Consider the following 11,169-nt stretch of genomic DNA (forward strand, 5'->3'; position numbering starts at 1 on the left):
TATTTCGAAAAATATTTTTTATTTTAGATCATCTGAAATATGAAGCATACAGTAGATCATACAACGCTGGAGTACATATAAACAAGATGGAAAGTACCCACATGAAATGCTCTAATGCCTTTAAGGGAAGGATGTGCATGTGCTAATGGCTTCACTGAAATTTGTTACAGTATTAGGAGATGATGCAATCAATGCAAATTTATACATTCTTATTCAAACAAACTATATAAACTTATATGTTACATTTCTTTATTATGCATGTACTGTTTTACATTTCCATCATATTACTTTAATTGCAGGCTATAAACACAGTGTGTTAGTATATTACAGTATTTACAAAGACCTAAGCATGCATGGGACCATATATGTAATGTCTTGAGTGTCTTTTAAAACTAAACTAAAAACATGGAGCATTGTGCATCTCAATGATACAATACTGATGCTCTTCAGGTTTTGTGGGGAATGAAATGACACACAAGGTGATAGATATTGTTTACTCATTTAGAACCACATCTTTTTGCACAGCTTTCCTGTTTTAAGTTCTCATCCACTCAGAAAAGCTCTCTAGTATAGTGGCTTTTATACAACATCACCACACTGTGTTTATCACAATTCCATCCTTTTGTGTAGCGCCAAAAATAAACAGTTTGATCTAACTGGTAGCTTTGTTTGATCTTTGTTTGATCAGTTTGATCTAACTGGTAGCTTTGTTTGATCTTTGTTTGATCAGTTTGATCTAACTGGTAGCTTTGTTTGATCTTTGTTTGATCAGTTTGATCTAACTGGTAGCTATGTCTTAATGCTGCTTTAAAATTTGTTGGTACAAAATAGTTCTTCATCCTGACACCTCAAGAATTTCAGCCGTTTCTTCAAATTGTTTTGGTGTAACCTAGGACAAATTAAAAGAGAAACACGTTTTTTTTATTGCAGCTTGTACTATATGGCCATCAGCACACACTGATGAAAGGTAATTAATTTACCTGATCAAAATAATCTTTCTCAAGAAAGTTTTGCACTTTCTTAGATGGGTTTGGAATGGAGGGAAATAGCTTCTCAGTTAACCTGAAGAGGTAAACGATGTAAAATTGAAAAAACACACAACACTTGTTGAAAAACATACTGTACATCCACAAAGCCATTAGTTCAAATCCTGCTGCCACTGCTGGTCTTTTGAACAAGGCCCTTGACCCTCAACTGCTCAGTTGTACGAATGAGATAACTGTAAAAAAGTGTCTCACTAAAAATTATTATAATTTTTCTATATAGTCTATATAATTCTTTATAAGCTTATTTAACTTATAATGCAAAAAAAAAAAAAAGAAAGGTTTTTAAATTTCTAAAGTTAATTTATTTATACTACAACTTATACAATATTGTAAGCAACTTAAGTGCAATAACAACATGGATATCATCTATGGTATAAACAGAGGGCCTTGTTTATCAATGTTTTTTTGAAAAGGTTTGTGTGCAGAAGTGTGCATGAGTTGATCACCCATGACATGCAAAACATATATTTTTAAATCAGCCTGGTTTGTATGTTGTGACACCAACGCAAGCTCTTTTTATATGTGAACAGATAGCTGAGAGCACCAAGGGAAAGTTTAGGTAGCAGAAGTGATTATTTCAGGTCAGTTATTTCTGACTCAGTTCTTCTGACTCACTTACATGGCGATAAACATATTTAATAAATTAGGGTTATATTAAGAAAGCATTAATGTTCCAACAGCTGATACATGTGTTAACAGTTATAGCAAATACGCTTTATTGTCTCTTGTTTATTTGGTACATTTCTTTAGTTATAATTGAATCTTTAGTTTTACTTGTACAAACTGATGACTGAGGTTTGTGTTGGCAATAATATATAATAGCATTGTTCACAAGTCTTTCTCCAAATCACTTCTGTAAATTTCTCTGGATAAAGATGACTGCAAAATGACTGCTGTAAATCCATGTAAATCATGTTTAGAAATTGATCAAGTCAAGGTTAACTTGTCTTACATTAGTTTATCTAATTAGGATAACATGTAATCCAAAGAAAGTTTACCTTTGGAGCTTGCAGACTAAAATAATAGCCAAAAGAATCATCGGAAGAACAAAAGCAATGCATATTATCACACTTGCATTTAAAGTGTTGGAGATCTCCGGGTCAATCACTGTTTCAAAGAGCACACACATTATTATAGAGACATAATGACATCATTATAACATTACACTTAAAACCATGAGGCCAAAGATTTATTTTAAATAACTTACCCACAGGTTTGCTCCAGTCACTCCAAATATCATTATCACTGAGACAAATATCATCATGTTTGGTCCTGATTTGAATAGTGTAGCGACTTGTTGGTTTAATGTTTGCATATTTATATACCAAATCATTTTTCAGGTTTTTTGTCTAGGACAGTTAAAAACATGTTAGAAACACTGAAGAAAATATACAACCTGGAATTACAAAATTTGTACCTATTCTTACCTCATTATTGATCTTTAACTCATAAATAAAACATGTGTCTCTATGAGAACAACAACTTTCTGGCCGCACCCACTGTATTTCTAAAGTTTCTGAATGAACCAAAGCTGTAATATTGCGTGGAGGATCAAGCTTTTCTGGAATTAAAAAAAAAAAAAAAAAAAATATATATATATATATATATATATATATATATATATATATATATATATATATATATATATATATATTTTTTTTTTTATATATGCACACACGTGTATATATATATATATATATATATATATATATATATATATATATATATATATATATATATATATATATATATATATATATATATATATATATATATACAGTGGGTACGGAAAGTATTCAGACCCCCTTAAATTTTTCACTCTTTTTTATTTTGCAGCCATTTGCTAAAATCATTTAAGTTCATTTCTTTTCCTCATGAATGTACACATAGCACCCTATATTGGCAGAAAAACACAGAATTGTTGACACTGTTGCAGATTTATTCAAAAAGAAAAACTGAAATATCACATGGTCCTAAGTATTCAGACCCTTTGCTCAGTATTTAGTAGAAGCCCCCTTTTGATCTAATACAGCCAGGAGTCTTTTTGGGAAAGATGCAACAAGTCTTTCACACCTGGATTTGGGGATCCTCTGCCATTCCTCCTTGCAGATCCTCTCCAGTTCTGTCAGGTTGGACGGTAAACGTTGGCGGACAGCTATTTTTAGGTCTCTCCAGAGATGCTCAATTGGGTTTAAGTCATTGCTCTGGCTGGGCCATTCAAGAACAGTCACAGAGTTGTTGTGAAGCCACTCCTTCGTTATTTTAGCTGTGTGCTTAGGGTCATTGTCTTGTTGGAAGGTAAACCTTCGGCCCAGTCTGAGGTCCAAAGCACTCTGGAGAAGGTTTTCGTCCAGGATATCCCTGTGCTTGGCCGCATTCATCTTTCCCTTGATTGCAACCAGTCGTCCTGTCCCTGCAGCTGAAAAACACCCCCACAGCATGATGCTGCCACCACCATGCTTCACTGTTGAGACTGTACTGAACAGGTGATGAGCAGTGCCTGGTTTTCTCCACACATACCGCTTAGAATTAAGGCCAAAAAGTTCTATCTTGGTCTCATCAGACCAGAGAATCTTATTTCTCACCATCTTGGAGAACTCCATGCGGGTTTTCATGTGTCCTGCACTGAGGCGAGGCTTCCATCGGGCCACTCTGCTATAAAGCCCCACTGGTGAAGGGCTGCAGTGATGGTTGACTTTCTACAACTTTCTCCCATCTCCCGACTGCATCTCTGGAGCTCAGCCACAGTGATCTTCGGGTTCTTCTTTACCTCTCTCACCAAGGCTCTTCTCCCCCGATAGCTCAGTTTGGCCGGTCGGCCAGCTCTAGGAATGGTTCTGGTCGTCCCAAACGTCTTCCATTTAAAGATTATGGAGGCCACTGTGCTCTTAGGAACCTTAAGTGCAGCAGAAATTTTTTTGGAACCTTGGCCAGATCTGTGCCTTGCCACAATTCTGTTTTTGAGCTCTTCAGGCAGTTCCTTTGACCTTAATGATTCTCATTTGCTCTGACATGCATTGTGATCTGTAAGGTCTTATATAAACAGGTGTGTGGCTTTCCCAATCAAGTCCAATCAGTATAATCAAAAATTTCTGGACTCAAATGAAGGTGTAGAACCATCTCAAGGATGATCAGAAGAAATGGAGAGCACCTGAGTTAAATATATGAGTGTCACAGCAAAGGGTCTGAATACTTAGGACCATGTGATATTTCAGTTTTTCTTTTTTAATAAATCTGCAAAAAGGTCAACAATTCTGTGTTTTTCTGTCAGTATGGGGAGCTGTTTGTACATTCATGAGGAAGAAGAATGAACTTAAATGATTTTAGCAAATGGCTGCAATATAACAAAGAGTGAAAAATTTAAGTGGGTCTGAATACTTTCCGTACCCACTGTATATAACAATTTTAAGTATAAAAACAAATTTGCTTTAAAACTTGAGCTTCTATTGGTGTTGTGAATGTGATTTCTTACCAATTACTCCAATGTCATTATAACATTTGCATACAGTGTCCAAGTTACCATTCATGGAAATACTGCAATTTACAGCCACGTCATTTGATGATTTTATAATTTGGCTTTGGCATTCAACCAATTTCTTTGAACCATCTAAGGTACAATTTAAAGGGTGGCTATTTAAATCTGAGCCAAATCTGATGAGGAAAAGAGACACACTTTTTAACATGGCAATTATTTTTTTTTACAATTAAATAAACTAAATAAAAATCTCCATAAAAACTCAACAATTCAAATTACCAAAACTTACTGATATGAAGCAGAATAGTGTGCATCCCCAGGAAGTGAATCTGTGCTCCAGGAACAACTTAATACTTTTACATTATAAATGAAACATTGGGGTGCAAGTAAACCTGCAATGAAGTCAGAAATTAAAGTAGGAATTAACATTGACACTCACAGGAACAGCATCATAGCTGCTTGGTAACTTCTAGAATATACAGTAGCCACAGACTAAAAAGGAAACTGAAAATTAATAGACAAATTTAGTGGGTCTAGAAAGCCTTCATCCCTATTCAGCATTTGTTCCTTTGCTTGTATAATGCTTTAAAATTACCCTGTTCTATTTATTTACATACATTAACCACATTAGCAATTCTAAATATTAATGACAAAAATTACAATAGTTTGTAAGTGTGCACCATTTTGTAAAATTGCACTTCCTGTTTCTGATCTGCTTAAATACATTACGTTCAGAAAACAATTTATTTGCAAGAGACACTTAATATTATATGTAAAAAATATTTGTGTTTTATAGTTGCTTGTTTTGCAAGAACAGCTAGCTCAGGTATGATTATTATACAACACTTTGCTGCAACACTATAGTCATGGGTTTTTATATTTAAAAAAATGACAATGTGCCTCTGTCAAGAGAATTATTTTTTTCTGATTGACCACTATAAACTTGATGTTTCAGCTTGTAACATTACATTTCTGCTGCATCAAAACCCAGCAAGAGGACAAATTATATATTTTTTAAACACTTATACCACCTTTTACAGAAATTGCATTTTCACATCTACAGCCACCTTTCAACCAATAACCAATGTCTTTATGAAATGAGTTTCCGTGTACAAAGATTATTTTTAGATTCATAGATGTTCTGTATTATTTTAAATAGTTTTATATATATATATATATATATATATATATATATATATATATATATATATATATATATATATATATATATATATATATATATATATATATATAAAGCTCAAATACCACTGACTGACTCACTCACTCATCATGATATCTCAAAAATCACTTAACGGATTGCAATGAAATTTGGAAAATATTCCTCTTGGGTCTTAGGTGCTCACTAAAAAAGGGTTTTGAAAAATTCGCCCTGGATCGCGGCTAACTCGCGAAAAACGCGATTTCTCACGCATTGTAAACTCTGTTAGATGTTAGATGCACGATAAAAATTAATTTCAAAGTAGTTTGCCCTGTATCTGTACTACAAAGGGGTAGTACATTATTTGTTGACGTTACGTTCTGATCTCTGATCATCCAGTCCTGCTCAGTGCTTACTGCTTATTGCCATATTGCTTATCGTTCTGCCTTCCGTAGCGAAGCACGGGTACTTTCCGCTAGTATATATATATATATATATATATATATATATATATATATATATATATATATATATATATATATATATATATATATGTGTGTGTGTGTGTGTGTGTATATATTTTTGCATAAATTATATTTTAAAATGTTTGCCCGTCAACAGAAAATAAAAAAGCCTAACACATAATTCTATTCAAAGAACTCAAAACAAAGGCAGAGTAGAGCTCAAGACTCAAATTTCCCCAACTATATCAAATTGGTTAATTAATCAGAATAGATCATTAAATAACTAATGCAAAATGAAGCCAACTCATTATTATCAGGCAAGAAATGTAAACTTAAACCATCAGACACAATACAAAGCATTTCTACATTAAAAGTTATTAAATGTTGCCTTAAGTAGCCATAAGTAATTCATTCAGAATCCTGACTATTGTGTAATAGGGCAGTCTATTAAGTGTCCCCAAGACCATAAACAAACTGACTGTCTAAATCTACTGTAGACTTGTTCATTTCTTCAAAGTGTCTGCTTTTAACTGTGATACGCAGTAAATACAAGTCAGAAATTAAGTTAAAGAAATATTACTTGAATTTGAGTGATTCCCATCGTTTGGCAAATGCTGCAAACAAGAGCAGAAATACACATTTATATAATTATATTGTTTTGTCTACTATAAAATTACTAGATAACAACAGTGGAGTGCAGTACCTGAGAACAGTGGTCGCAAATATCAGTGTTTCCATCTAAATTATAAAAATTAATCATGTTACAAAAATAGACATCAAGATACCAGCAAACTTTTTCACATCTTTATCAATTACTTAATGGAAATGCTTACTTACAGTTATCATCTGCCAGAACCAAGAAAGTCAATAGCAATCCGTACAGCCTCATATTACAACTACGGCCTGAGAAAGCTTTGATTACCACGTTGCCAAGTCGCCAGTAGTTCATACAGTATATTGTATGTGTAAGTTGTGGTATAGAAAAAGCTAAAAAATCCTAAAAAATATTGAGAAATGTTAAAGTATCAAATTAAAACTGTGCTTGAGGTCATTTCATGTGAAGTTACACAGTAGACTTTCTTCTGAAACGATAAGTTACACAAGGGAAGGGAAATCGGCTGAAGTTTACTGGAAAGCATATTGAGGAAGTGACAACAGTGAATGGAGGGGGGTTTTTCACCATACTTGTCAGCCTCCTCTTAAAGTGATAGTGTAAAAATGTGTTAATAACATACACATGTCCAAACAGAATACATTTTACAAACCAATTATAAAGAACACTTTGCGAACAAACCTATAGCTCCACTTAGATTGATGTTTTCTAGTCGCAATATCAAAACAAGGAGTGTTGGGCAACGTTAATTTTAAAAGTAACGCATTACAATATTGAGTTATTCCCCAAAAAAGTAACTAATTACGTTACTTAGTTACTTTTTATGGACAGTAACGCGTTATATTACTTTTGCGTTACTTTTGCATTACTTGTATCTCTTTCACGCCTTACAGGTGTAACAGGTGTAATATAGATACTTGCCATGAAGAAATAAGTTATATTAGAGCAAAAGTCATGTCTTAAACATTTAAAATGCTTAATAACCTCTTAGAGAACAATAAGATGATCCACTAAATTTTGAACATACTTTTTGCTGTCATCTCGTAAAACGTGCAATTCCGTAAATATGACCTCGTCCTCGTCTACATCATTCTCTGCTTCATCATCAGCTTGAAACATTCTGAACAAAGTTCCCGCTATTATCAGTGACCGTGGCAGTTTATCTTCCCACAAAGAGCAAATGAGCTGTGAATTTGCTGTCTTTCTCCGCTGCGATGGCATCGTACATGTGTCTCCAACGGAAAACTTTTATTCTGAGCAGTCAATAGAGCTGCAGTGGTGGAAAGTTGGCAAAAGTTTTCTATATTTCTGTCTCCATTTCCATATATGCAACATTGAATAATGTTGCATATATTCAACATTACACACACACACACACACACACACACACAAACACACACACACACACACACCCCTGTAGTGCTGTGCTTTGCATGCAGATGTTTTTTTTTTTTTTTTAAGTGGTATTTTTTGCAATTGACAAGAGCTTTTCAGCAACACATAATCTACACTTAACCATTATTCCTTTCGATTCTACGTGACTACTTTCATTTTAATTCAGTAAGATATTAATGTGTACATTTATAAAGTAACGCGCTACTTTACACGTTACTCCAGAAAAGTAATATTATTACGTAACGCACGTTACTTGTAACGCGTTACCCCTAACACTGAAAACAAGTATATACAGTATATACGATTTTTTTCAAATACACTGCTGTTACCTCATACAAAATCTGTTCTATATTACACTGAACTGCTGATATTGCACTGACTGTCAATACAAACTTTCTATACTGCATTGACAATGTAAACACTTGATGAGAGAGAAGATAACAGTATTTCGATTCTTCTGTATGTCTGCACATATGGTGGCATTGATAAATAAAAACCTTGAACCTTGAACCAAACAACAAAAAAGGGTCAATAAAAATAATAAAAAAAACTATGTTTATTACTTGTATATGAAGTTTTGTGAATCTGTTTCTTGTCTGCTACAGGGGCAGAATTTAAGTAATTATTAGTCTTACTTGGCTGAAACAGGCGACTCGGCAGGTAGAGTGTAATTATTTGCACCTGTGTCTTATTGTGGGCATTCTCCTTATGTTTGTCCCTCTGTGCGTTTAATAACTTCTGTACGCAGAGGCCAGCAAAAGAGTGAGTGACTAAGCTGGCAGATCTCACAGCAAACGTACAAAATAACACATGCACAGCGTGAACGCAGGACGGAAACTGCTACTCGCGGCTGTTGAGCCGTGTAATTTTGTTTAGTGTTTACTCTAAGCACACTGAAAAAGGGCAGTATAAATAAACAAGAGCCTAGAGCTTAGTTCAGTTGTTACTACTGTTCAGTCTGTCTCTCATGTCGTCTTCACAACACAGCAGTAACAGGACTGGTAATGGATAACAATGTATCATCTTGTAGCTCTGACAATACCCTATCCTTACCCTAACCTTACAGTTAGAAAGAAGGTGTCAGCTGGATATCCAGATCTCAGAGAACTCACATGATCTGCCAAAACCACCATACTGGCAAAGATGGCCTAGTAGTGGCTTTAGTAGTAAGCAGTGGTGGATGAAGTATACAAACTATGTACTTGAGTTAAAGTAGAGATACGGTAGGTGAAATATGACTCCAGTAAAAGTAAAAATGTCCCTTTAAACTTTTACCTGAGTAACAGTGCAAAAGTATTTGCCTTCAAATGTACTTCAGTATTCAAAGTACTATGATTTATTATGGTTATAATGTTCCTATAATAATTTTTCAACTCAGTTTATGCAGAAATACTTTAATGTTACTCTCAGCACACCAATCTATTAAGAAATTGGTACAAAACTTCCACAGAACACAAAACAGAGGCAGATTAGAGCTCAAGACCCAAATTTCCCCAACTTTATCAAATTGGTAAAATGATAAGAATAGATAAATAACTAACCAGCTTATTATCATCAGGCAAAAAATTAAAACCGAAACCATCAGCCACAATACAAAGCATTTTTACAGAAAAAGTTTTTGAACGTTAGTGGCATTTAGTGGTTAGTGGTAATCTATTCAGAATCCTGACTATTGTGTAATAGGGCAGTCTATTAAATATCCCCGAGACCTTGAACAACCTTATAAATAGTTTTCTCGAAAGAGAAGCTGACTGTGTCAGGGATCCACCAGCCACGCCTTCTCCTAACCCTCATATCCACCCTAGCAGCTCACCTGATTACTAATCATCACCACCTGGGTCACATCAGTCACCACCATATATAAACCCCAGTCGTTCACAGTCTCACCGTCCGTTCTACAGCTTAGGCCTACGAACATTGTGGACTCTCTCACCCTTTGTGTTTACATCACGCTTCATGTGTGTTGGACGTTTCTTTTGTTTTCTGTATTTCTTTTGTGTTTTAGTTCATGCCTGCGTGTTGTTCTGCTTTGCTCTTTCATTTCTTGAGTGACTTAAGTAAACACGTTTCTTGTACATTCAACCTCCGGTTTCCTGCGAGTTCTTGTGCCTGACAGACTGTCTAAACCTACTGTAGACTCTTTCATTTCTTCAAAGTGTCGAGCTGGGTTACTTGAATTTGTGCGATTCTCATGGTGTTGGCAAAACAGAACATGTGCTCTACCCTGATTGGTGGCTTGCTGCGTTCTTGACCAGTTACCTTCTTATCCACTTATAAATAAAAAGAAATGACTGATTTTGCAAAATGTGGTTGAGTACAAAGTAAGATATTTCTCTTTGACATGTAGCGAAGTTAAAGTAAAAGTCTCCACAAATGGAAATACTTCAGTAAAATACAGATACCCAAAAAAGCTGCTAAGTACAGTAACGTATTTCATTTACTTTGTTACTGTCCACCACTGGTAGTAGATCCTGGATAACATCAAGAGTTGCTGGGGATTTTCTATTGCTGTATCACAAAAAGCATCCTGCTGTACTGCATCCCTGTATGATTCTTTAGCAGTACAGCAGCTGCCAAGAAAGCTGTGTAACTATAGTTTCCTTTTTATAACCATGGCATTGTTGTGTTTGCTTTAAAGTTAAATAAATAAAAAAACAATGACATATTGTATTACATATCTGCACCTCTAATAATGCAGCACATGAACAAACCCCTACTTCGAAAACAGGAACCAAAGTGTCTGGTAAGGACAGGTATCCCACAGCCTACCTCACTAAAATACAATAGCCAATTGCATACATGACACACCTCAAGAACCAATGCTGCACCGATGCCCAGGGGAGAGACATCCACCACATGATCTGCCAACACCACTGTGGTATCTGTCAGGAAGACAAGAGAATCAAATTTTGTCAGTTAATTTAATCCACCGCACATAACTTTTAGTTCATTTCAATTCAAGAAATTTTTTTTGGATAGCGCAATGGACATTGTCTCAAAGCAGCTTTACACAGATA

General features: G+C 34.8%; 1 protein-coding gene across 1 annotated transcript; it reads right to left on the bottom strand.

The window, feature by feature from the left end:
• LOC310715768 (interleukin-13 receptor subunit alpha-1-like) lies at positions 1 to 7,285 on the bottom strand. The gene is made up of 10 exons (XM_083522454.1): positions 6,982 to 7,285; positions 6,848 to 6,882; positions 6,725 to 6,758; positions 4,811 to 4,913; positions 4,519 to 4,697; positions 2,474 to 2,607; positions 2,254 to 2,395; positions 2,045 to 2,153; positions 981 to 1,062; positions 1 to 889 (listed from the first exon to the last, which is right to left on the bottom strand). Exons 1-10 carry the CDS (start codon positions 7,091 to 7,093, stop codon positions 836 to 838), a joined length of 984 nt encoding a protein of 327 aa, XP_083378580.1. The 5' UTR covers positions 7,094 to 7,285; the 3' UTR covers positions 1 to 835.
• Between the last annotated feature and the right edge of the window lie 3,884 nt (positions 7,286 to 11,169).

Source organism: Silurus aristotelis, assembly GCF_946808225.1.
Source record: "Silurus aristotelis genome assembly, chromosome: 20".
In the NCBI taxonomy this organism is placed as follows: domain Eukaryota; kingdom Metazoa; phylum Chordata; class Actinopteri; order Siluriformes; family Siluridae; genus Silurus; species Silurus aristotelis.

Bases quoted from the DNA above. Each gene is read 5' to 3' on its own strand.
- LOC310715768 (XM_083522454.1), bottom strand. From the start codon at position 7,093: ATGAACTACTGGCGACTTGGCAACGTGGTAATCAAAGCTTTCTCAGGC. The intron at 6,759-6,847 runs GTACTGCACTCC...TCTTGTTTGCAG, and splicing joins TTTGCGACCACTGTTCTCAG to CATTTGCCAAACGATGGGAA. The intron at 890-980 runs GTAAATTAATTA...AATTTGTCCTAG, and splicing joins AGAAAGATTATTTTGATCAG to GTTACACCAAAACAATTTGA.